The sequence below is a fragment of the Protopterus annectens genome, chromosome 12.part0, assembly GCF_019279795.1.
Source record: "Protopterus annectens isolate FY-2018-M chromosome 12.part0, PAN1.0, whole genome shotgun sequence".
Taxonomy (NCBI): Eukaryota; Metazoa; Chordata; order Ceratodontiformes; family Protopteridae; genus Protopterus; species Protopterus annectens.
In genome coordinates, this window is record NC_056746.1 from 98,986,693 (window position 1) to 99,014,162 (window position 27,470).

At 42.4% G+C, this 27,470-nt stretch overlaps 1 protein-coding gene across 1 annotated transcript in view; it reads right to left on the bottom strand.

Annotated features, from left to right (window-relative positions):
* Positions 1–1,272: 1,272 nt before the first annotated feature.
* Positions 1,273–27,470, bottom strand: part of CLCN7 (chloride voltage-gated channel 7) — a 1,228,907-nt gene continuing 1,202,709 nt past the window's right edge. The window contains exon 25 of the mRNA XM_044089120.1: positions 1,273–2,415. Within this exon, the coding sequence (XP_043945055.1) occupies positions 2,329–2,415 (87 nt within the window). The 3' untranslated portion in view covers positions 1,273–2,328. The remainder of the gene's footprint in view (positions 2,416–27,470) is intronic.

Sequence of the window (27,470 nt, forward strand, 5' to 3'; positions counted from 1 at the left end):
TCAAAATAAAAGTTACTGCTTTTGGATTTTACACTATATCTACGTGCTGTTTTTCGTGGACTTTTCATGGTTGAAATTTTTCAAGTCCTTGGTTACCGATCAGCGTTATCTGTTGGATTATTTATCGGTACTTTTCTTGTCAGCAGAGAGGTATTTACGCTGTTGGGAACGACATTTTTGTTATTGCTTGGTTTTATAGGCTGTAAAACTTGCCTCCAGTGTCTTGTTTTATCACATATCATAACAAAAACAAGGAGTTCTGGTGTTCTCTTGCCACATTTCATAACTTTGTATGGATGCCACATAGTCTTTTGAAAAAGTTCAGCATGCAGTGCACATTCCACAGGTGGTCACTGGGCTACTGACCCAAAGGTCTTTATAAGCCTAGCCGTGGGCACCCAATATAATACTACAAAAACACAATATAAAGGATCCTGCTATACTCAAGATGTTAGTTAGCAATAACTGCTCATATCTAGGAGGGTCACAGGTGAAATCCCAGGCAGAAATTTACAGTTTCCCATCCAGTCATCCAGGCTACGCTTAAACAGGGCCACAGAGGGCCTTTGTTTGATGTGAACTGGTAGCCTGTTCCAGAGGAGTGACAACCTCTGAGAGACACATCCGCCTCTCCAGCAGATCCTATTAATATCACAGGACAGATTAAAGTCCCTGGAGCAGATGACCCTTGCCCCATTTGACTTGTGGATGTGATAAATGGAACCACTGGACACATCTAATCAATTCTGGTAAACAACGGCAAATTTTTCTATTTAGGTTCATGTGTGAATACTAGGCTAACTGCCCTGAAAAGCTATTTTAAACCTGTTGAGCAACCTGAGATTATAATTAAACTCTGTACCTTGTCTAGGAGTTGAAGATCTTAACTGTTATGCCAAACCCACCCAGCTCCATTCCAACACAATTCAGCTGACTTTCTCCCTGTGCTAGCTGTAAATATGTCAGCAAAGGAATAACTAGTATTACTGTGGCCCATAAAGTGAATTACAACCATTCTTAAACACCATCCTCTCATTTAATGGGCCTGAATGTAACATGGGTATGCAAAGAAAGCTATAGGGTCAGTTATCAATGTTTTTCATTTCATCATGTCATGTAACAGCTAAAGACAGAGACAACATTTTCTGACATTAACAAACACAAGTCAAGAACCTTGCTTTGTGATTAATTGTAAAAACAACACGTGTTCTACAGCAGAAGGAAGATATGAAAATGACTAAAGTAATGAAGACAGATTTTGGAGACGTCCTCTGTAACTGTGCAGATTCTTTAATTAGGTACCATCTCATAACAAAAGATGTGCGAAACACATTCACTGATTAAAACATACAAACACAAACATATACAGAAATGTCAATGCTGTTAAAACAAAGGTTCAGATAAAATACAAAATAAAGCAGCTGTCCCACTGGTCTAGTATGGGCAGTTGGGGGGTGTTATTGTAGTGATATGGCCCTGAGTAACTTCTTGTTTGAATCCTGAGGAAGGCTGGATATACTTTTCAAAGCTAATAAATGAAAGGTGATGCTCTGTGCTCAGAGCAAGTAAATACTGGAAAATTTTAAAAACAGATCTCCAAGCTCCACTACAGGCTACATGGAACAATTTGGCTCACAGAGTTATTTTTAGAGAGCCTAGTACTGAACTAACAACTTCTAATTCAGTTTAAGCCACTGCTACCCCAGTGCAAAGTGACGTCAATTAAGCTGTACACCTCCCTCTTCATCCCAAGCTGTCAATGCCTGTACCATAAAATCTCTTCAGACACACTGTCACCTGTACAAAACAGCAACATGACAAACTTTAGTAAATCACCTATTTCTAACTGCAGAAGTCCATCCAGGCATACACCGTGACACAGTAAACCACAATTTACCTCCTCCTCTGACCCACAAACAAACGATGAAGTTCATGATTAATCAGGCACCAATAAAAATTCCAAAAAGTTGTTGTTCATAAGGTGGAACTCTGTGGAATATTAATAAAAAGGTATCTGCAAATGAGCACAGTTCCAAATTGGCTGATGTAAATTAGCAACAGGAGGCATAAACAGACAGTGCAAAACAAAACAGAGATGTCTTTAACATGTAAACAAAGACAAACTCTTAATTCAATCGGTGGCTCCCAGAAGGAGAATCCATGCCACTCTGGAATGCAGAATGAGGGACACGCTCAGCATCTGGTCAGAGTTGCAGACTCAAGTCTAACAGTGTTTGGCAGGTAAACGGAGTGCTGGAAGGATGCAGCAGATACTGGGCAAATTCAGGAAGTCCACCATACTGGTTTGTCTGGGAAGGCAGAGAGACATCAGGTTTGGGCCATCTGCAGTTCTTCTAGACCTTGGCTGCTTTCACGATACTTCGCAAGATCTTTTCGCGTTACAATTCCAACCACCTGCATAAAAAAACAGAATGTAAATAACATCTTTCATCTCCTAGCACACATCCGAAACACTGACTTGCAGGCATACCTGCACGCAGCACAGCTGTTCAAGGTACTTATCATAACAGTTGATTGTTGTAGAAAGGTCATCATAACAGTAAATTACAACATTTGGATTTACTGAGCTCCTCTGCTTGTGTCTTGTTTTCCCAGCTGCATTTTCCCCAGGTCCTGCACCCACTTAGGTATTGGCACAGGTGAAGCAACAATCCCTCATACATCCTGCATTACTACATGCTTTCTTCTTTTCTTCCAGCCTGTGTCAATGCAGAGAAATTGTGCCTGCATTAGGCAGATTTTCATTACTAACCAAGACTTGCCAAATGTATTACATAAACATCCAAAAATGTATATTTCTGCATAAATAAATGTACAGTATTCCTTGACAAACACAGGTATTTGCTCTATGATAAACATACAGGTATTCCCTCAAAAGTTAAGTAGAAAATAAAAATAAAATGCAATAAATGTGCTAGCAAAAGGATATTCTTTGAATAATTGCCATAGCAGAACAACATTGGTTAACAGCACAATTATGAAACTATGAAAGACTGACAAAATCAACCTACATTGGCAGTTGTAACCTTAGACAGAGAAAATACCAGAAATAAATGCCAGCTCAAAATCTACAATTGTTCCTTCACTGTGAGCGAACGAAAGTGCTAACAATAAATTGTGGAATTTGAGCTGGCATTTAATTCTGGTATTTTATTCAACTGTTGGTAGTATTCGTTTTTCTAAGTTAGACAGAGAAAATAAAATTCCTCCTATCACCTTAGAATGCCAAAACATGTTATATAGCATAAATACTGTATCTCAATGAACTGAATGCACAACTTGTCGAAAGTTTAAAGCTGTGGTCCAATCCATTGACTGCACAAGTTAATGAACGTTGTACATAGCTGATAATTGTGCCAGTTTGGTGTTGTGTGAGATCATGATACCACAGGGTTCAGGGACATGCCCCTTCCCAGCTGTTGGGTGATCTCAGAATTGGCAATATAAAGTTGTGTTAGTGTCAGGGCTGTGGGGGCAAAAAAAAGCTGTTATATGGATGGATGGGTGGGTGGGTGAGGGTGCATGTGTATGTGTGCATGCTTGTTGTAGTATGTTATTGCTTGTGGGTATGTAGTGAAGGTGCATCTGTAGTTTTAGTTTGAGTACAGGACTGTGCAATGTGTTGGGGCACGTGTGGTAATAATGTAATAGGATTCGTGTTCAACATTTTTATCACTTTTTTGCAGTTTTGTTTTTAGATAATTCAGGATATACTTATATGTGTGTACACACACACACACACACACACACACACACACATGACAGATAGATGGATAGACAGACAGATGGATAGATAGATATGCATATAAAATGGATCATCACAAACAAACTCTCCTGAAGTTAAAGGGCTTCCTGAACACCTGAATAAGGAGTGAACTACACAAAGGTGTTCACTTTAGTCCTTGTCCCAAAATAAAACCTGAAAAGTGAAGCCATGGAAGGGAAGGCATTGGGAATCTTACAACTTTGGTTAGGTCCTGGGCAAAATGCACTACCTGCAAATAAGAATTTTCTTCACTTATTGCCAACCTTAGCTTTGCTAAGCCTTCCTAATATAGTCTTTTAATGAAGATTCTAGACTGAGCTAATGTTTTGATATAAACTATGAGCAGGATTTAACTAAAGGAGTGGAACTGATAAAACTGCTGAGATGTATGGGCTGAAGCCAGCATTTTCATCAACAATGCATCACTTCAGAGGGATTATGAAAGGAATCTTTACAACTCTCACAGGAAGGGGCAAAATGATCAGAGCAAAAATACTTCAAACACAGCTGGTATGCACCATGAACTGCACAATTATCTACAAATGTGGAATAAATTACAATGAGTAAAGAAAAAGAAATCTCCAGTGAACCTGTCATTTTGGGTAAATTTCTGTAACTGACTAGTAAGTGAACTGCCTGGATGCCAGCAAAAAAGAAATTCAGAGAACCTGAAAGAAAATCAATCACAAAAGGTAAGGAGAAAACACTGACAGGGAAGAATTCTGCAGCTGTTCAGCAAAAAGTGCAGTGCAGGCTCCAGCTTTGGTACAAGACATGACTTCCATTACCTTTATGGAAAAAAATAAGTAAAATGTTTTCAGAGCTGTTTGAAATAAACAAAACACTGAAGGGGTACATCAACTCAAATGACAAAAAACTGGAAAAATGAAAGAAGATTTAAATAGATATTCAGAAGAGGTGATAAGACTGCAAAAATCAGAGAATGAAATGAAGATAAGGTTGGCTGAATATGAGACTACTCAAGAAGAGATGTTTCAAAAATGAACAGAATTAGAGGACAGAGCATGTAAGGAAAACCTGAGATTTTCTGCTATACCAGAGAAGCTGGAAGGAACAGACTGTATTAATTTGATGAAAGTACACATAAGCAACTGGACCAATATCCCACAGCAGGAGTTGTTAATTGAAAGGGCACAATGTGTGTATACGCCAAACCTGCCCATGAGAAAGCAACCTACACCTTTAATAGTAAAGAAGCAATCCTACCATCAGAAATAACGGATTCTGACAAATCTATGGCAGAAGGATAAAGTACTATAAGTGGGAGACAGTAGATTGTGGAAAATGAATACTCACTGTACAACAGGCAGAAGAGGAGTACATTTACTCTGCTAATCAAGGAATGTAAAGAAGCAGGCGTGAGATTCAAGCTGATGTTTCCAGCTATTTTTGGAATATTCTCTCCTGTAGGGTCAAAATTATTTTTGATACAAAACATACTAAGGAAGAAATATAAAAGTTTGTCCAACCAAAAATGAGCTATAAAAGAGAAGGAATTCTGCTTCTTCTTTTTCTAGTAATAAAGCCTATAAAGAGATTGAAACCTAGGAAAAGGTTTCACATGCACATAGGATGATGCTTGAAAAACAGAAAAATAAACAAAAAGATTTACTAAAAGAAACTGAAGCACATTACAAATGAATCAGAGACTGGATATGGGAAAGAAAATTTATAAGAAAAAAAACAGCAACTTGGAAAATAACGAATAAATGTGGGATTGCAAAGCATAAATTATATTTGTGAAATATGACACAAGAATTTCTGGCAATATTGGACTTCAAAAGTTTGTCCAACCAAAAATGAGCTATAAAAGAGAAGGAATTCTGCTTCTTCTTTTTCTAGTAATAAAGCCTATAAAGAGATTGAAACCTAGGAAAAGGTTTCACATGCACAAAGGATGATGCTTGAAAAACAGAAAAATAAACAAAAAGATTTACTAAAAGAAACTGAAGCACATTACAAATGAATCAGAGGCTGGATATGGGAAAGAAAATTTATAAGAAAAAAAAAACAGCAACTTGGAAAATAACGAATAAATGTGGGATTGCAAAGCATAAATTATATTTGTGAAATATGACACAACAAGAATTCCTGGCAATATTGGACTTTCTTGACTTTATTAAACTTGTAGGGGGACTACAAAGCATATGCCCTATTTCATGCAATTAATGTTTGGAAGAATACTTAGGAGAGGGAAAGAGGGAGAAAAGAGTCAACTGTAAGTAAAACAAAAAGCTTGTTCTTAACAGTAGTATTTTTATAATGCATGATAACCTGCAAACTATAAAGTAAAGCTTTCTTGTTTATTTTCAAGTGTTATAGGGATGCTAAAGTAAACAGGTGTCTTTGATTTTCCTTCTTTCTTTCTCCAAGAAATGTAGGCACTGCAATGTAAAAAAAAAAGGAAGAAGAAAACTCTAGTTAAAAGGGTATGATGCAAGGAAAAAAACTGATTTGCATTTTTTTAATCTTGCATAGGGGAATGACTGGATTAAGGCCCTTGGCTTGACATAGTTTTAACAGAATCAAATAAAAAATAACACTATTTGGAGGGTAAAACTTTGATTTTTGAAGATATACATAGTTTTGTGTGCTAGTATTAAGTTAATAGGTTTTAGGGGTGTACTGGGAGTTTTTTTTGAGGGCTTTCAATAAAACAAGTTTTGTAAGATGTGACACAGGCTCAAATAGAGATGACAAAAACATCTGTATAAAAGATCAGCCTGCCAAACATTAATGTATGCATGTAACACAAAAGCTGGAACTAAACATCTAAAATTGCTACTACACATAACAGGTGGGAATAACTTCTTAACATAATGACAACACTTTTTAAGTTACCTTTAAATGTAAATGATCTCACAGATCTTTACAAAAAGAAAGGGTAGTGAACTATATTAAAAATGTAGAGTGCAAATAGCTATGCTACAGGAGACACATATGGAAAGAATTCAGCATGCAAATCTTTTAAAGAAATGTTTTCAGGATGGTTATTCAAGAGAATGTCTGGGACAAAAGACTCCCTCTCCATGTAAAGCAGAGTACCTCATAATCCTTTTTAAGCGCAAACTGGATGGGGAACAGAAAATGCACCCTTGGGATTCCACCTGTGTCCTTGCTGGATAGTGGCACAGGGTGCTGCCTTGTTTAAACAGGGGCTAAATTCTTGGCTAGGCTTGTAAGGGCCTCAGGGCCAATAGCCTAGTAACTTCCTATGACTTCCTATGATCCTACAAAGGAAAAGGAGAGTACTTACATCAACTGCAAGACGAGTTGCAACAGTGACAGAAGAGGTTAAAAAATATGTAGATCTGTGGTACTAAGGAGCTACTGGCAACCAGGGAGGATTACATACTCTAGCTAAACATACTATAATGGATGGTAAGAAAATTCTGGGAGAAGTTTTCAGCAGGGAATATTACTTACAGGTGGGGAATGCAATTTGATTTGCAGCAGTGAGGATGTACCAGGGGGGATAAAAAGGGAAGTATAACTAAACAAGGTAGATTTTCAAAGAAAGTTATGAAAATATTTGGCATAGAAGATGTGAATTCAGAAGTAGGAGTGTGGTGTGAATTTATGTATTATTCCCCAAGATACAGAAACTGGGCTAGGCTACAAAAAATGTGCATTTCACAGGAACATGTGCATTTAATTAAAAGTTTTTATATATGCATCCAGTAAATATTTCAGATCATGTGTCAGTAATAATTAAAATAAAAATGGAGGGTAATAAAATAAAAATGAGACACTGGCCCTTTCCCACTTATCTGTTGAAAAGACAGGAATTTAAAGAACAGGTAGTAGAAATTATTCAGGAGTTATTAGAGAAGATTGGAATTTCTTCTGAAAATACAGCTAGGGAGTGGGATAAAATTAAAGTGGAGTTTAAATACAGGGTAAAAATAAGAGAGAGATATGGTTAAGAAGTAACAAGAATTAGATGGTCTGACAAAGGTTTAAGTACTACAGAATAGGGAGGAAATCTCACAGCAGAACAGAATTAACTGTAGAATCCCATATAGAAAATAATGAATTACCTCAATAATATGCATGGGTTTAGAAAGACTGTTGTTAAGCAACTATTTTTTGATAACTACTTCAGAGTACAAAAACTTTTAGCAAGATGAATCAGGCAAAAGAAAGCAGAAAGGGGTGTTGCCAAACTTAAGGAGCCTATAACAAGGAAGATAGTATCTGTAGAGATACTGGAAATATTTTGGAAATTTTATGAAAATCTGTATAAAATAGAGAAATATGGAGTTCAAGAAAAGGTACAAATAGAAATATTTACGGAAGAAATAAATATGCCAATGTTAGAGGTAGAGGAGGCTCAATTACTAACAGGATAGCTGGAGATAAAAATGGTGATTTATAATGAACCTACAGGAAAGTCCCCAGGAATAGATGGTATTACTGTGTAAGTTTGGAAGCTGGGGGGAAAACTTATAAAGATCTGGGAGGTTTTGTTTGATGGTATTTTAAGAGGTGTAGAAGCACCAAAGTACAGTTTTGTACCTACCATAAATGTAGATGTCCGATAGGAATGCATCTGCAGTCCTTACAAATGGGTAGTCCTGTCGTCAGGCAGCCCTTCGGTCGGCCGGATTCCAAAGTCTGGATCTGGCTTCGGCTGGTGTCGCACTTCACCCGACGTCATCGCTGCAGTTTTTCGGGTATAAAGGCATCAGCCAGTGCCATTTTCCTCAGTGTTTCTTGCCCCAGATGCCAGGTGCCCTCTTGGATGGCAAAATTTGGATACATGCCAATGTTTCCAAATAGTAGAGAGCAAACACATAAAATAAGCATGTATGTACATATATACAAACAAATACACCATAATAGATCCCCCCCAAGCTAGCTGAAGGATGGCAAATACCCTAGGAGTACCACAGAGGGGAAGGTGGGTGGGTAATCCTGACTGCAGATGCATTCCTATCAGACATCTACATTTATGGTAGGTACAAAACTGTACTATGTCCTTCAAGGATGCATCTGCAGTCCTTACAAATGGGTAGAATACCATAGCTAAACTAGGGGAGGAGGAAAAAGGAGAGATTATGGTGTAGTTAGGATCCCTTGCAAAACAGCAGTGGCAAAACCTGCTCGGGATCTAGAGTATAAAGGTAAATTGTAATGCTTGGCAAATGTATGCACGGAGGTCCAAGTAGCAGCCTCTATAATGTCCTTGGTAGCCACTCCTCGTAAGAAAGCTGTGGTAGTGGCTGTAGCCCTTGTGGAGTGAGGCCTGATGTTCTCTGGAGTTTTCTTTCCATGGTAGAAGTAACAAAATCTAATGCAATTTCCTATCCATTTGGAGATTGTCTGTTTTGAAATTGGTTTTCCTTCCTTTCCTGTTGCATATGCTACCAGAAGCTGGTCAGTTCTTCTATTGGACTTGGTCCTGTCCAGGTAGTAGCGTAATTGTCTATGTACAGCCAAGGTATGCAAGAGTCTTTCTCTCCTGTTCTGTGGGTTGGGGAAGAATGTAGGTAGGTGGATAGCCTGATTTAAAGACACTCTGGATACCACCTTAGGCATAAATGTAGGATTTGTTCTCATGGACACTATCTTGATGGAAGATCAGGAAGGGTTGCACTGCCATTAATGCCTGTAGTTCAGAGACCCTTCTTGCTGAGGTGATTGCCAGCAGGAAAGCAGTCTTCCAGGATAAGTATTGTAATTCTGCTGTTGCTGCTGGTTCGAAAGGGGGAAGTGTCAATTTTTCTAGCACAAAGTTCAAGTCCCATGCTGGCAATGGTGGTTTCCTGGGAGGTTTTACATTTTTAATTCCTCTCAGAAACTGAGATGAGAGAAGACAGGAGGATCCAAGCTGTATTCTGCTGAAATAGCTGATGCATGTATCTTGATGGAAGAATAGGACAGGCCTGTATGGAAGAGCTCTGCCAAGTACTCCAGGATGTTGGCTATGTTTACCAGTGCCACATCTTCTCCCTTTGCAGTACTCCAAATGAGATATCTTTTCCATTTTGCTGCATAATTCTTTCTTGTTGAAGGTCTATGAGCCTCAAGGATTATGTCTTTAACCCTTTGGGATAAATTTGGGTTAATTGCTCTTATGCAATGTTCCAGGCAGTTAGCTGCAGAGTTTTCAGGTTTGGATGCAGGATGTTGTAGTTGTTCTGTGTTAACAGTAATGGGATCAGGGGTAGTGTCCATATTTGTTCCCAAGACATGCTCCTCAGCAATGGGTACCAATGTTGTCTTGGCCAGTCTGGAGCTATCAGAATGATCCTTGGACGTTCCTCTTTGATCTTCAAAAGCACCTTGTGCATCAAAGGAAGTGGTGGGAATGCGTATGCTGTCAGGTTTTTCCAACTGAAAGATAGGGAGTCCACCTTCCAAGCAAGTGGGTGGTATGCGTCCTTGTGCAGAATTTCTTTAGCTGGTGATTGAGTGGGGATGCAAATAAGTCTATTTGTGGTAATCCCCATTCTCTTGTGATGGCTTTGAAGATGTCCGGATGCAGCATCCATTCGTGGGCATCTGTGGTAGTTCTGCTTAATATGTCTGCTAGAATGTTTTCTTTTCCGGTACAAAAATTGCTTGTAACTGAATGTTGTAGCTCAGAGCCACATCCCATAGGTCCAGTGCCAGCCGGCATAGAGGATATGAATGTGTGCCTCCCTGTTTGTTGATGTACCACATAACTGTGGTGTTGTCTGTCCTTATCATCAACTGACCTTCTTGGAGAAATGGCCTGAATGACTGGATTGCCAATTTTACTGCCAGCATTTCCTTTAGATTTATGTGCAGGGGGAGGTGGTCTTGAGTCCATAAGGGTTGTATCCACTGGCCCAGCATGTCTGCCCCCCAACCGAGGTCTGAGGCATCTGTCGTGATGGTTTGGCTTGGTTGACTGTTGCAGAAGGGCAATCCTGTGTTTGATTGACAGGCCTGAGCCCACCATAGGAACTCTTGCTTCAGGCGTGGGATTATTGGAATTTTGGTTTCTAGGCTGTGCTTGTGTTGGGACCACAAATTCTTTAGGTACCACTGTAGCTTTCTCATATGCAGTCTGGCATGAGGGACCAGAATTATGCAGGATGCCATGAAGCCTAGGGCTTGTAGTACTTTTCTTGCAGTTAGATGGTTCTGCTTTGTTAATGCCAAGAAGTAGAGAGGTAGTTGCTCTTTCTTTTCTGCAGTTAGGAATGCCATTTGTTTTGATGTGTCCAGCTCTGCACCCAGAAAGGTTATTCTTTGGGATGGAATCAGCCTTGACTTTCTTATATTGACTGTATATCCCAGGGCTTGCAGCAGGTAAATGACTCTTTGTAAGTCTTCTGTTAGCTTGCTTTTGTTGTCCGCTTGTATCAGGCAGTCGTCCAGGTAGGGATAAATTTGGATCCCCTGAAGTCTGCAATGAGCAATTACTGATGCCAGGCATTTCGTGAACACTCTGGGTGCAGTAGATAAGCCAAAGGGCAATGCTGAGAATTGATAATGCTCTGATCCTGCAAGAAATCTGAGGTATCTTCTGCAAATTGGTCGTATGGGGACGTGCAGGTATGCCTCCTTGAGATCTAGAGTTACCAGCCAAGACTCCTTGCCCAGCATGGGAAGAAGCTGCTGTAGGGTCAGCATTTTGAATTTTGGAACAATGAGGAATGTGTTTAAAGTGGACAGGTCTAGAATGGGTCTCCATTTGTTTTCTTTTCTTGGTACCAGGAAGAGTCTGGAGTAAAATCCCTTTCCTTTCTCCATAGATGGTACCTTTTCCACAGCTCTCATTCTTAATAATTGAGATATTTGCTTTAGAGCTTCTGCCCTTTGAGTAGGTGGTAGGTTTGGCATTCCTCTCTTTCCTGGTAGAGTATGGAAATGGAACCTGTAACCTTGGTCTATAGTTTGCAAAATCCATTTTTCCCTTGTGATGCAATGCCAGTTCTTTGAAAATAAGGTTAGCTTTCCGCCTAAGGGTGCTTCCAGTTGTTCCCTGGTAGGCGGTGCCACAGCCAAGTCACTGTGATTGTGTTGTTGTAGTGGTGGTGGCTGCGTCCGTGCCTCGCTGGTTGTTACCTTGCCACTGGCGTCCCCTGTAGGCACCCCTGGATTGGTTTCTGCCTCTTGAATGCCTATTCCTGCCTCTCTGTGTCTTAGAGGAGTCCGGAAAGGACCAATTCTTGGAGGGCCAGTTCCTGCTAAACCTTGGAGGTTGAACCTGTAAGAAATCTTTCACTGTTTGTACAGATTTCGCCTTCTCTTCCATCTTTTTTAGTACCTGCTGTGCAGGGGAACCAAATAAATTGACTTTGTCCATGGGTGCATCCAAAAGCTTTGATTTGACATGGTCTGGTAATGCCTGCTCTTTCAACCATGCATGTCTCCTGATAACTGTGCCAGTCATGGCTGATCTAAAGGAAGCCTCCAGTGCATCATAGCCACATTTTAAAGAATGGTTACTAACCTGCTGTATGTTATGTACCATTTCCTGAACATATTTTTTATCTAAAGATTCTTCAGAGGACAGCTTTTTAGTTAACTGGTCAAGCATAAACTCTTGATATTGAATCATATGAAATTGGCAGTTCAAAGCCCTAGCTGACAAAGTAGCAGAGGTGTAAACTTTTTACCCCATCTCTCTAAGGACCTGGATTCCCTTTCAGAGGGGGTTTAGTAGATGTAGTTGCTACAGCTTTAGGGCCCTGGGAGATAGTCTCTGGATCTGCAAAAGGAGCCTTGTATAAATGGTGATGAGTGTCCGGGACCCTGTAGAACCTATCGGGCTTAGCAGGGGCCGGAGGTAATGAATCAGGAGCAGTGCAAGCATCATTAAATGCATCATCTACAACAGAAAGAACTGGAGGTATAGCTAAAGGCCTATGTTGTGGCAAATGTAGAAAGGTTCTAAGCCTTTTTCTGGAGTCTGAGAAATCTTGGCCCTGCCACTGAAATTGTTCCCTCATAGCATGCAAGGTTTCCCCAAAGGAAAATTCCTCAGGTGGAGAGGCTGAAGGAATGGACTCTTCAGCATCAGAGTCTTCGTAAGGAGAATAAGGAGCCTCAGGAGGGTCTGTATGTTCTGAGTCATCAGAGGAATCATCTGTGGATACTGGCTCAGGGGGCTCTGCTCTAGGCCTCTTCTCTGGAGGTGGATGAGCGGTCCTGTCTGGATGAGGCTGGGATCCACGAATTAAAGAAATGAGATCCTCAGCCAAAGAAAGCATATGGGAACTGGTGCTGGGCCTGTGAGAGGGGTTTGGCAGGCACCGTTTTTGAAGCTTTGGCTGCTTTAGCCCTGGCAAAGGCCTTAATAGACATGGCTGCAGGAGGCCTAGCAGCTCCACGTGCAGGGGTTAAAATATCCAAGGGAATAGTGTCTGATAATTCCTGAGAAACCGCAACAGAAGGTTGGATTTCAGAAGCCGATTCTACCAGGTTAGAAGAGGCGTCGGTAGAAGGCATGGTTTCGGCTGAAGAAAGAACCGCTTGCTCGGTTTCGGCCGAAACCGAGACACTCGCGGTTTGCTTAACCGCGGTTTCGGCCGAAACCGCGGACCGCGAGTGTCGGTCCTTTTCTTTGCGTTTTTTGGTAATTTGTGTAGTCGGAGGATCCGACGGCATAATATAGGCAAAATCAGAGCCGAAAAACTGTTCAGCAAACTCCGACCGACGTCTAAGCGTCCGTCGGTTAAAAGAAGCACAGGCTAGACAAGCTGCTACGTCGTGGTCTGGGCCTAAACAAGGTAAGCAGTAGGAGTGGAAATCTTTATGAGGTATTTGTTTCCCACAAGTTAAACAGTTATTCACTTTTTCTGACATCGGCTGAGGCAAGAAAGAGTCCCCAACGGGGTACTTAGCTTTTTAGAAGTCTTCGAAGTAGTATTCGGTAGTAGTAATCTCTGGATCTGACCGACCGGCACTTGCGAACAGCTTCTGCTTCGGGCGCCACGCGGCAAGAAAGACTGAGGAAAATGGCATCGGCTGATGCCTTTATACCCGAAAAACTGCAGCGATGACGTCGGGTGAAGTGCGACACCAGCCAAAGCCAGACCCAGACTTTGGAATCCGGCCGACCGAAGAGCTGCCTGACGACAGGACTACCCATTTGTAAGGACTGCAGATGCATCCTTGAAGGACATCATCCTGGAAGAAAGCACTAGTGTCTGTAATACCTAAAGAGGGTAGAGACCCATCATATCCAGCTTCATATAGGCTCATTTCAATTGTAAACCAAAAGCGTTTATGTCTAAAATAGCTAAAAGAATGGCAAAGGCGATGCCAAAATTGATAGACATGAATCAATATGGTTTTGGGGAGGGGAAGCAAACATTTGACAGCATTAACAGAACACTGATGACCCAGAGGAAAGCAGCATGTAAGAAAATACAACTGTTGTTGGTAGGACTTGATGTACAGAAAGCAGTTGAGGGAGTAAGCTGGGATTATATGAGTAGGGGGAATGGAAGCATTTGTATTCCTTGATAAATTTATATAGTTCATTATGAGAATATAGGAGGGATCACAGGTGAAAATTAAAGTGGGTGGGTTCCTCTCTGATAATTACTGTTTGAACAGAGGAACCAAGTATGGGTGTCCTCTTTCCTTTACGTTATTTGCGTTACATTTAAAAGCACTGGCAAAGAAAATAAGCAGCTGAGAAATTCAAGAATACAACGGGTGCGGTAGTGCAGAAAAGATGGCTTTATTTGCTATGTTATTTTATACCTGATAAAACCAGAAAAGCACATTTCAGCATTGTGGAACATTTTGAGATGGTTTCAAGTCTTTTCAGGAAACAAAAAAGAAGCTAAAACAAAGGCAATAGCTGTAAACTATGTACTCACACACAAATTGGTTCAGAAATATGGGGACATGCTAAAATGAAATACTTAGGAGCATGGATTAAAAAGGAATCTGTTGTGACAGCTAAGGATATGCGCAAAGAGATTATACAAAAGATAACACAAAAGCTGAGAACTTGGAAGATCTTTTATATGGATTTGGATAGCAGGATATAAGCAGTTAAAACATTTTTAGTACATTTAGTTTTATACACAGGTCAGGCATATTTTTTATCAGCCTGAGGAGAAGTTATGGATAACTATTAATAAAGAACTGAAGGATTTTATCTGGGAGGGGAAGATGGCAAAAGTCAAGTGGAATAAGCTGATTCTTACAGTAGAACAAAGTGGTTTGGGATTATTTGATTTGAAAGGGCATTTCATGGCTACACAGTTAAGGCTCCTACACATAGCACAAGCAGAAACCTATAATTCAAAGTGGAAAGGGATGATGATGAAATGGGGGGAAGCTCAAGAAACAAGGAGAGACTGGGATTTTGGATGCAGGCCTTTCAGTAGAATAACAATAACCATACAGGATGTTATACCCTTAAAGTAGTAGAATGTATTCTTAAGAACTAAGCCAACATGGGAATGGAGAAAGGAGATTCTGCTGATATGGATGACTGCAATTAGGGATACAGGCAATAGGCAAGGGGGGCTGTAATTTATTGGAGAACATTGGCCAAGGAACCAAGATACTGGGAGCAAATAATTATATAGGGGGATCCTAAGCAAAAGGCCAGCACTAGTAGAGTTTTTAGTAGAATCTACAACAAGAGCTGTCATTAAGAAAGGGTAATTAGTACAGCATATAAAATATTGTGCAACAACTATAGCAATCAGAAGAGGCTAGAAAGGATTGGGAAGAGAGATTGGGTAGGCAATCCAAAAAGAATCAATGTGGGGATATATGTATGTCTTCCAAATATGCAACAAAGTCTAGAAGATTTAGGATCTTTGCTTGGAAGTGTTTACATAGGTATTTTATACCCCAATTAAACTCCAAATAATTTTTCCTCAGTTAGATAGCAAATGTTGGAGGTGTGATGGGGAAGACGGAAGTAATTGGGAACATATTTCTGGGAGTATAATAAGTTGGCAGACTTAAATTTTCTATGCAGACTGTTTTATCAGAAATACTGGGTGAGCAAATTGGTATAACTAAGGAAAAAAGAAGTTATGTCTTACCATAACATTCCATGTGCATTGTTCATCTCACCTTTATTCTTACACACGGGTTCGGAGCCGAGTTGGCCGCATCACAAGCGCTGCATCTAAGAGAAGCTCGAGACTCAGTATGTATCCCATGATCCTCCCTGCTATACCTCAGATCTAGTTTGCAAGAAACTATCTCGCTCTAATGTCAACTGTATCTAATGCCTACGCAATCACACAAAGTAATGAGACACTGGAACTACCACACATACATGTGTAAGGATAGAATGCCACCTAACAATGAGAGGATATTGTAACTCATTCAGGAATAGACCAACCAAACTCTAGTCATACCAGTTCTTCCAGAATGTGGTAGGGGAAGGAGGGAGGGGATGCAAGAACAAAGGCGAGATGAACAATGCACATGGAACGTTATGGTAAGACATAACTTCTTTATGTGACATTGCTCAATCTCGCCGTTTGTTCTTGCACATGGGAAGCGTCCCTAGCTCCGTTACCCTGGGTGACTCACGGAAAAACATTCCTCAGCACAGTGGAACCAAAGGAAGTCCTGTCTTTAGAGGCCTTGTCCACCTTGTAATGCGTGATAAACGTATGAGGCTTAGCCCACATAGCTCTGCACAAATAGTGCCCAACGGTAATCGAGCTGCATGGGCTAAAGAAGTAGAAATGGCCCTAGTAGAATGAGCCTTAGGTTTTAAAGGTAGTGGGTGATTAGCAGCTGAATGAACAAAATTGATGCACTCCGATAGCCACTTGGATAAGGTACACTTTGATACCGCCATGCCTTTCCTACTGTCTCCGAATGACACAAACAGCTGATCAGACTTTCTGTAAACTTTAGTTCTGTCTGGATAAAATCTCAGTTGCCTATGCACATCCAATTTGTGCAACATGTATTCCAGTTTATTTGAATGTTTTTTGAAAAACGCAGGGAGTTCTATAGATTGGTTAATATTTAACACAGAAAAGACTTTGGGGGGAAACGATGGGTTTGTACGTAAGGAAACTCTGTCTGGATGGAAAATCATGTAAGGTGGTCTCACTGACAAAGCCTGTAGCTCCGAAATTCTTCGAGCTGAGGTAACAGCAATAAGAAAAAGGGTCTTCCATGACAAAAGCTTAAGTGGACACGATGACGCAGGTTCGAAGGGTGCTAGCATAAGCTGGGACAACATCAAGTTTAGGTTCCATGGGAAAATTGGCTCTCAAATGGGTGGGCGAAGACGGAAAGTACCCTTCATGAAGGCCTTACAAAGCCTGTGGGACATAATAGTAGAACCACCTTCACCTACATGGAAGTTAGATATGGTCGCTAACTGTACTCTTATGGTAGATGTAGAAGCCCCTTCATGAAAAAGGATGGATAAGAACTCCAATATTTTGTGTATCGGAGCTACCAGAGGATCAATACCATGATCTGATGCCCAACACACAAAGCGCTTCCATTTGCTCCTGTATAGCTTTCTGGTGGAGGCTTTATGAGAAGAAATTAGAATGTGTTGTACTGCAGAGGACAAAAGGTTCGACTTGGCTAAACAGGGAAGCGGAGCAGCCAAGCTGTCAATTTGAGGGATTGAAGCGATGGATGAGGAACTCCCGACGAGTGAGTCAATCAAGGTTCCTCTATCTGATGGGACCGAAGAAGGGAAACCAGATCTGCCGAGGCCAAAAAGGTGCTATGAGGATGATCGTCCTGTCCAGGTTGCTGGCTTTCTGAAGAAATTTGGGTATCAGAGGAACAGGGGGAAATGCATACAGGAGACCCGGGGGCCAATCGTGCACTAGAGCATCCCTGGGGACTGTCCCCGGAGGGGGAAGTAGGGCAAAGTATCTTCTGCATTTGGCATTCAAGGGGGATGCAAATAGATCGCAGCAAGGCTGGCCCCATCTGCGGAAAATCTTTTCCGCCACTTGAATTTTCAGGGACCACTCGTGTGGTAACAGGATGGCTCTGCTCAACCTGTCTGCAATGACGTTAGATGACCCCGGGATGTGCGTTGCTATCAGAAAGCGACCTGTGGACGCTGCCCATTGCCAAATTCTCAGGGTCTCTCTGCATAACGGGTAAGATCTGGTTCCGCCTTGCTTGTTTATGTACCAGACCACTGACATATTGTCGGTCTGAACTGCTATTGTTCCCAGAGGCAAACATTTGTGAAAGTGTTGCAACGCCAGAAACACTGCTCTCAACTCCAGGACATTGATGTGCAGATTGTATTCTGTTTTGGACCATTCTCCTTGGACTGTTCTTCCCTGAAAAAGCCCCCCCCCCCCATCAGGGAAGCGTCCGTTGTTATGGTGGCTGTAGGGCTGGGCAGGACAAAGGGACGACCTATTGTCATATCTTGACTGTTCATCCACCATCGAAGATCCCGCTTGCAAGACTCCGTGATCAATATGTTGTGTGTTAAGGGAAGTTCCTGAAACGACCACTGGGCGAAGAGCAGCCACTGTAGGACCCTCATATGCATTCTGCCCAGAGGAACTGCAATAAGAGAAGCCGCCATGAGGCCTAGGACTTTCAACACTTGCGCTGCGGGGACTTTTCTGCTCTGTAGAAGAATAGCGATCTGATCCCTGAGAGTTGACACCTGTATCAGGGGAAGCTTTAACACCGTTGCTGTTGAATCCAAATCTGCCCCTATAAATGAGATATGTTGTGAGGGCGATAAGGTAGACTTTTTGAAGTTGACTGAAAGTCCTAAATGGGAACAGAGGCTGAGTGTGTAGTCCCTGGCTTGTACAAGACGATGCTCAGTGATAGCGGTAAGGAGCCAGTCGTCCAGATACGGAAACACCTGGAATCCTAGCCATCTCAGGTGAGAAGCTACTACTGCCATGCATTTGGTGAACACCCTGGGGGCTGAGGTGAGACCAAAGGGCAGCGCCCGAAATTGGAAATGACTGGCTCCCAGATGGAAGCGCAGGTAATCTCTGGACGCTCTGGCCATTTTGATGTGGTAGTATGCGTCCTGGAGATCTAATGAGCACATCCAGTCGTCCTTCTGTATAAAGGGAAGGATCGATTGTAGCGTGACCATCCAGAACTTCTCCTTCCTCACGAAGAAGTTGAGTTTGCTGAGATCCAATATTGGTCTCCAGTCCCCTGTCTTTTTTGGAACTAAAAAGAACCTTGAGTAAGTTCCGGATCCTCTCTGGTCCGCCGGGACTGGTTGGATGACTCTTTTTTCGAGCAGCTTTGTAATTTCTATGGCTGCTGGATTTCGCAGATGGGGTGGAACATCTGGAAATCTCTTTTGTGCGGGGGGGGGCGATGGACATAAAAGGAATGTTGTATCCCCTGGTTACTATGCTTTGCACCCAAGAATCTGAGGTAAGGTTTAGCCAGACCTCCGGGTACAAAGCCAAGCAACCCCCGACTGCCTCCAGAGTAAGACAGTCGGGCCTCCACTCAGGAGTGCTGGAAGGGCTTGCCAGGGACAGTATCCCTGTCGCCCTGATGCTGCGGACCTCCTCTGCCACCTGGTGGCATCTTCCATTCCCCCCCTCTGCCTCTGGAGGGGACATCACTCTGTACGGCCTGGTAAGATCCCTGAGTCTTACGGAACCACATTTTTCCGCCTCGTTGTGATTTGGGGTATGGTCTAGTCGGAGCAGAAAAACGGACCCCTACGGCAGACAGGGTCTTACCTTCTAGCTCGCACCGAGTAAGAGTCTCCTTTACTTTGGGCCCAAACAAGGTGGCACCATCAAAGGGGGCGTTGGCAAAGGTAGACTTAAAGGCTTCCGCAAAGGAGCACAGCTGCATCCAGGATTGTCTACGTAGAGCAATTGCTGAGGCTGCAGCCCTACTCGAACCTTCGGCTGCATACGAGATGAGCCTCATGGACGAGTTGACTATTGAAGTGAGGGTGTTGAGTTGTGCTGTCACTTTGTCCGAGACAGCAGCATCTGTGTTACCCTGGAGGGTATCTCCCAACTCTTTAATGAGATCCCTCTGAAGTCACGTAAAATGCGTCAGGTAGTTCAGCAAATTAATGGAAAAGGTCGCTGAGCTAAATACGCGCTTCCCATACCTGTCCATAGTCCTAGAATCCTTATTAGGAGGATGGACAGAGGAAGATGCTTCGGACATTTCCTTTTTTGTGGCTGCCGCTACCACCATAACATCGACTGGGACTCCTTTGGTAAGACAAGTCTTGTCCTGGGGGGCAGTAATGTACTTGTTCGGTCTCCGAGGTACTGGTTCCACTGTGTCTGGTGTCTCCCATGCCCTTCCAGTTATCAGGTCCATTAGCTCGTCGAAGGGCGGGGTCACCCAGGAGGTAGAAGGTTGAGTCCCAAACGCCTTCAGCAACACCGATTTGTCTTCAGTGGGGGCAAGTGACTGCCAATCACCCCTCTGTCTTAAGATCTCCAGGATGTCAGCAAATGAGACATCCTCAGAGGGGGAATGTGGGGACCCCTCTGCCTCATCCAAATCAGTGTCAGATGTTAGAGATTCCTGTGGGGAATCAATGTGCCGCCTCTTGCACAATCTTTTCCTCGGAACCTCATCAGAGGGGGCATCTGGCGAAGCTTCCGAGGAACAGGGGACACCCTCTGGGGCTAGCTGTGGTGTTGGGACTCTACGTTTGGGAGGGATCGCGGGTACAGAAGTAGAAAGCGGCCCTTTACGGGAAGGAGAAGATGACTCGGATGACACTGATGTCTTCTCAGACAAGACCTTCCTCATAAGATCGAAAGCCCCCGACCCCCAGGCCGAGGAATCCTCCGGATCCGAAGAACCGGGAAGCATCCCTGACACCAGGACCAGGGGGTCCGATCCAGAAGACTGAGCCAAACTCATCTGCGCCGAGGCCCTTAGGGGGAGAGTTGGGACCGAAAACTCGGTATGGCTCTCGACCCCGGAACCAAGGAGAGACCGTCGGCTCCGCGACTCCTCGATAGGCTCCGAAGGCGTCGAGGTCAGCGGTGCCGATCGCACAGTGGAAGGCTTCGGCATCGAGGGTTCCACTATCATCAGTTCATCTTCTCCCGGCTCCGAAGACTGGACAGGTCTCGAAGGAGGATCCGTCGGAGACACAGGGAGGGCTTCCAGTTTCAACACCAATTGGGACGAAACTGCAATTAGCTTGGACAGAGCCGTGTTCTCCATAAGCTTCTGTACCACACGGTCCACGTCAGTTTCGGATAAAGGCCTAGAAGAACGGGTCGAAGGGGCCAAAGACGGCACCGATCGAAGAATCGATGGTGGAGGCAGCTCTGACACCAGTTCCAAGACCTGGGTCTCGATCAAAGGTAACCGTTCGATACCCGGCCCTGAGGTCTGTGGAGCCGGCGAACGAACTTTGGAAGAGGTGCTCGGAGCCGAGAACCTGGGGTCCGACACCTTGGACGTCTTCGACCCCTTTGAAGACCTAGAAGTTTGGTCAGCCTTCTCCACGGCTTCCAAAAGGTCTGGCTTGATTAAGCCTCTGTCTATCAGCTTCCTGCACCTCTCCATCATGACCCTTCCACTGAAGGAGTGGCAAATAGAACAATCCTCCTGCAGGTGGAGAGGGCCAAGACAGTAGACGCAGGAAGCATGATTGTCGGTGATGGACATCTTTTGTCCACACTGGCACCTTTTAAATCCAGACATAGCCATAAAACACTTGTCAAGCACGGAAAGAATTACGCTAACAACACTAAACCTAGGTTACTATGATTAGAATAGTCCTAATAACTATGAAATATATCTAAAGATTGTAAGTGAATATGAAAAACAGCACACGATAATATGTTAAATACTATGAAAAAAGTTTACAAAAGTTCTACAAGACAACTAACTGCCTAAGCCCTAAGAATATCTATATAAATTCTCTAAAGGTAACAAACCCTATTTAAATATGCACACACACACTAAACCTGGTTAAATATATATAAAGAGAAAAGATTAAAGAACTAATTATTGAAAAAATAGAAATTTTTTACTGGCCCGAGCTCTCTCGATGCGATCAGCTGCAGCGGCAAACTAGATCTGAGGTATAGCAGGGAGGATCATGGGATACATACTGAGTCTCGAGCTTCTCTTAGATGCAGAGCTTGTGATGCAGCCGACTCGGAGCCGAGGATCGGCTCCGAACCCGTGTGTAAGAACAAACGGCGAGATTGAACCCGTGTGTAAGAACAAACGGCGAGATTGAACAATGTCACATTTATTTTTTGAGCTATGATACAGAATCAGAATTGCCTAGACATAGTAAAGCCTTGCTGAGTCTAATTATGGCAGATGTCAAAAAAGCAATTACTAGAACATGGTAATCAAAGTGTAAGCTAACTGTACTAGAAGTATTGACTATAGTAACAGAGATAAAACAACTGGGAATGGGATCTTTTGAAAAGGGTAGGAGCAAATTACATATAAAAATGGGAACTGTGGGAACAATACATGCAGAATAACATTTGGAGGAATGAGGTTTAAAAGAAGGCAGGATTTAAATGAGCTATGTAATGTCTGACTGACAATGACTGGATAGATTATAATTGATGTATAATGGTTTCAACTGAAAACATATCAACATGGTTTGTTTTCATTTATATGAATGTATGATTGCCTATGTCATAAGTGAGAATTTAATAAAGATGTTTATTTAAAAAAAAAGAAAATCACAAGACTGCATGGAATATTACAAAGGTAAAAACATTTTAGAAAGTAAAAGAAACCAGCACCTATTCAGAAAAGTTGTAACAGAGTCCCTACAATCCAGAAAGGAGTCTTCCCACCTCTTACCTTTACTCCTTTGCCGACAGTTATGCCCATGTTATTCGGTCAGCTATAGGCAATATCCCAAATAATTCCCCTCACCTTCTCCCTTTTACCCTCTAGCCTCATATGCAGCAACCTTTCACTCTGCACTGATTATTAATAAGCAAACTACAGTTCTTTCTACTAAAATGTAACAATTCTGGTGCCATCTTCTCCAAACTCCATCCTAAAAGTTTTAAACTTGCTGTAGAAAAAAATAGCAAACCCTCCCGATATTCAGTTTTCCCTGAGTACAGCTACTGTACCTCCAAATTCAAATAATTTTTACATCATTCCTCTACTTAAAGTCCCGACTACCAAAGAAGTGAAAGATTATAGACCCATCTCTAATCTTTGCCACTTTACTAAAATATTTGAAAAGCTGCTCTATAAATAATTGCTAAAACATATTCACATCTATGGCTTGCTGCATTATAGGTGACATGGGTTTTGTAATTCTTTTAGTACTTTTAAAGCCCTGTTAATTGCTACCAACACCATTTATGACTGAAGGCCACATCTCTAAAGGTCTATTTGTAGATATGACTAGGGTCTCTGAAATGGTCAATCATGACATCCTACTCAAAGCTTGAAAAATTAAACTTTGGACAAAGCAAAATTCACTGGTTTCAAAATTACCTACATAACGGATCCTTTCAGGTTAGCTACAAGTCCTCCCTATCTTCCTGTCGACTGCTTAACACAGGAGCTCCACTTTGAGAGAAAAATTGCCATAGATTCAAAAGACAATCATAAGGCCTTTTTCAGCTATGTTAGAAACCTGGGTGGAAACTCCCAGATTTGCTCAGAATTAGTCCAAAATGATACAAAAATCACTGAACCCACAGACATTGCCAACATACTGGCAGACAGGTTCAGTGCAAACTTCACCCCCCTCTCCCCCCAAAAGGAGAGATAACTATCCCAGCGGAGTGTAGCCTCCCAGACATCTCAAATGCGCAGGTGAAAGCTGCCCTCTTTAAAGCTAAAAACACAGCATCAATGGGACCGGATGGTGTCCCAGGCTGTGTGCTACACGAACTCAATGGGGAATTAAACCCGCACATAAGGCAGCTATTTAATCTTAGCCTTACCACAGGATACGTGCCCAAGGAGTGGCGTACGGCAACTGTGGTCCCACTCCACAAAGGCGGTGCCTCTACAGACCCTGGTAATTACCACCCCATAAGCTTAACAAGCCTGGTCTGCAAAGCTATGGAGAGGATCATAATGGATCTCATAAACAAGGACATAGGGGACTTGCAGACATTGGACCCAACCCAGTTTGGCTTTGTCAAGGGCAGATCATGCCTCTTGAACTTGGTCGACTTCTTCGAAACAGTCACCAAGGCCATTGACGAGGGAAAGGCAGTCCATACAGCCTACCTTGACCTTGCAAAAGCTTTCGACACAATACCCCACTCGGGTATTATAGAGAAACTTACCAGCTTAAATGTAAACCCATATGTCACAAGATGGGTTGCAAACTGGCTAAAGGACAGAACCCACAGGGTTAGAGTTGCTGGCGCCATGTCGGATTCCAAGCCGGTCACAAGTGGTGTCCCACAGGGCTCAGTCCTTGGCCCCCTGTTGTTCGGCATCTACTTCTCAGAAGTACAGGCAAACATAGGAGGACTATGGCTGACAAAGTTTGCAGATGACTGCAAACTGGGTGCCATAGTGGAAAGTACATCCGACACAGATATCCTCCAGAGGGGTTTCACGGAAACTGATGGCTGGTGCCAGAGCCATGGCCTGAAGTTAAACGCCAAAAAATGTATAGTCATACCCTTCCGGAAAAACAAGGTAACCCCAAGCTACCATATAGGTGGCAATCCACTAAGCACTGAAGAGGTCATCAGGGACCTGAGGACCCAGGTTGACAGTGGCCTTTCTTTCAACACTCACGTTGCTAAAGTGGTCAGAAAGACATTCTACATTGCCCACTTGATCATGAAGGGTTTCACATCCAGTTCAAGTGAGGTTATTGTTCCCCTGTACTCTTCACTTATCAGACCAATGATCGAGTACAATGCCCCTTTCGGGATGCATCTCACCCGACACCTGCAGCAATTGGAGAGACCCCAGAAGCTCCTCACCAAAAGAATAAAGGGACTCCAAAATCTGTCATATGCTGCCAGACTGAAGAAACTCCAGCTCTATTCAGTTGCATACCACCTGCTCAGAGGTGACCTGTGCCTGACATACAAGGCCATGACCAACCCGGAATTAATGGACATGCTCCACCTCAGAAAATCCAAATCCACCAGAACCACTAGAGCAAGTGACTTAGCACGGATATAAATAGGACATGCTGGAGGGATAGATTTATCACCCAGAGACTCCCTATGCTGTGGAATAAAATCCCGGTCCATGTGAGAAAGAGCACCTCGCTGGCTCTGTTCAAGAGAAATCTTGACCGGTGGATGGGAGATCGTAGGTTTACCCCGGGAATTGTCTCTGTGTCACTGCTGGACAGAGGCAAAACAAACTAATGGGCACTATATTTTTAACATAAGGGGTGGCGTATGCCACAAAACTCTGGGCTAGGCTTATAAATGCCTTAGGGCAGATAGCCTAGTATAAACCTATGAACCTATAAGGACCACTGCTTGGACCCCTTCTGGTTTCACTCTTTGTCAATTACCTTCATATCGAACTCCTAAATCTCAACCTACTGATGTACGCAGACGGCGCACTGGTTTTACACTCCAGTAATAACCATAGTGAGCTTGAAAGAAAGTTGCAAGAAGACTTCACTCAGTTATGCAACTGGTTAAACTCCAACAACCTTTTTATTAACCACAAAAAAGTTATGATTTTTGGAATCCCTAAAACATTACCCAAAATTCCACCTATTCACCGAACTGATCACTGTGGCGACACTACTAGAGATATCTAGGCCTTATTCTTGACCAATCTCTCTCCTTTGCAAAACCTACAGACTCTATTTCAAAATCTTAGCACATTTAAAAACACCTCCTCTCTTCTAGAGCCTGCTTATTTACTGCTAAAAATACACTACTTCCCAAACTGGAATATGACCAGAATATAAATGATAGACAAGATTTGCCAATTTATTCTCCTAGCAGAGCCCTTACTTCATCAATGTAAATTACTGGAAAACAGCAACTGACAATCAGTGACTAACAGAGCCACCTTTCCTCTCTGTGCACAGATGTTTACAGTTCTAAAACAAAGTTACTGATCCCCTCTAAAAAGGAACCACTTCCAAAAAAATCTGTATGATCCAAGAAGCTCCCAAGACATCTCCCTCTCACTGGTTGATAACCTTTCAAACCTACAGCTCATGAGAAAGCCTTCTGCAGACTGGGACATGCAACCTGGAATCTCCTGCCTGCAAAAGTTAAAAATCAGGAATATTGAGATAGTTTAAAAAAAAGCCCTTAAGCACAAACCATCACTGAACAGTCATGCAGTTTTTACTGAGAAAATGTTAGTGACTACATTTGCCTTCTGAAGACCTATCAACATTTTCTCTGTGTTACTCTAATGATGAACCATTCTTTCAGTCTCTGTACATTTGGAAAGTACAGTTGTGTACACTTACCATAAATGTAGATGTTCGAGTGTATTCACTGTGGCAGTCATTACATTTGGGTAATCTGCTGGCAGGTTGCCCTCAGTCAGCCTGATTTCCAAAGTCTTGGGTCCTGCGTCGGTTGCTGTCTTCTCTTCCATCACGTCAGGTCGTCAGGGGTATAAAATATGCAGCCGACGCCATTTTCTTTAGTTTTTCTTGCCCCCAAAAGGGTAGCAATATTTTACACACACACACACACACACACATATATATATATATATATATATATATATATATATATATATACATAGCCGGCGTTAGGCACCAGCGAAACCCACGGTCATGGGTAGCCCCCGATTATTTCCCTGCTGATGAGGGCCCCCTTGTAGTAGCTGCGGGTTTCTCCATCTCCGCAGTTTGTTCCTCCACACCTCCTGGATGTCTACACAGCTAGCTGCCATCACCGTGCGATCGCAAAATTTTTTTTCGCTTTTTTTCTTGATTGGTCTGTAAGCTGCACTCAATTGACCTACACAGCATATATGTAATAGTGACAGATATGTTGCAGATGGCTTAAATAATGATTTATTCAATGTAGATCAGGGTTTGATTTGTTCTCTGTATGATTTGGAGCAAATCAGTTTAATCAGACCAAAGCTTACACATCCTTCCTGGAAACAATCATCTTTGTTTAGCGGGTTTCGCCTTCATACAGGGATACATACAATAGACAACATGCTAAACTTAAGTATTGCTCAGGAAGTGTCCACAAAAAGCATTTGTAGGTGGACCTTAGTAAGATGTTCAGTGCAGAGCCATGCATTCATTTTGTTTGCTGTTAATAGTATTTTGTGTAACACCATGGATGTACATTCCATGTCAGTATATAGTAGTTGTTTACAGTCAAACATAAAGCGATCGATACTACAACAGCAGTGTGCCAGTAACAATTTAGCTGTTTAGAGACTCCATGCAACCCAACCCACAGATTATATGCAAGTTGCACATTTTGCTAACTATTTTATACCCCTGTACGTTATTCACTGATTTGGATTTCTGCATCAGAAACTACCAGATGGAGCTTGACTGGGAAAAAAGTATTTTGGATTTCTACAAAGGGACAAATACCTAACCAAAGGTGGTGTTGCAGTACTTTTGAGAATAGGAATCTATGACTACCGATATACTGTTAGACTCTGGAGTACACTGTGCCTCTGTCCTCTTGCCCTGTTTAATCTTTTCTTCCAACTGTGTGCTTTTTATTGTAGTACACATGAGCCTGGCAGCTAAATGAACACTTTGTTTACTTTCTACTGTTGCCTTCACTGTCCATATAACAACACAAGATATCCCAGGTCCTTGAATTTCAGCAGAACT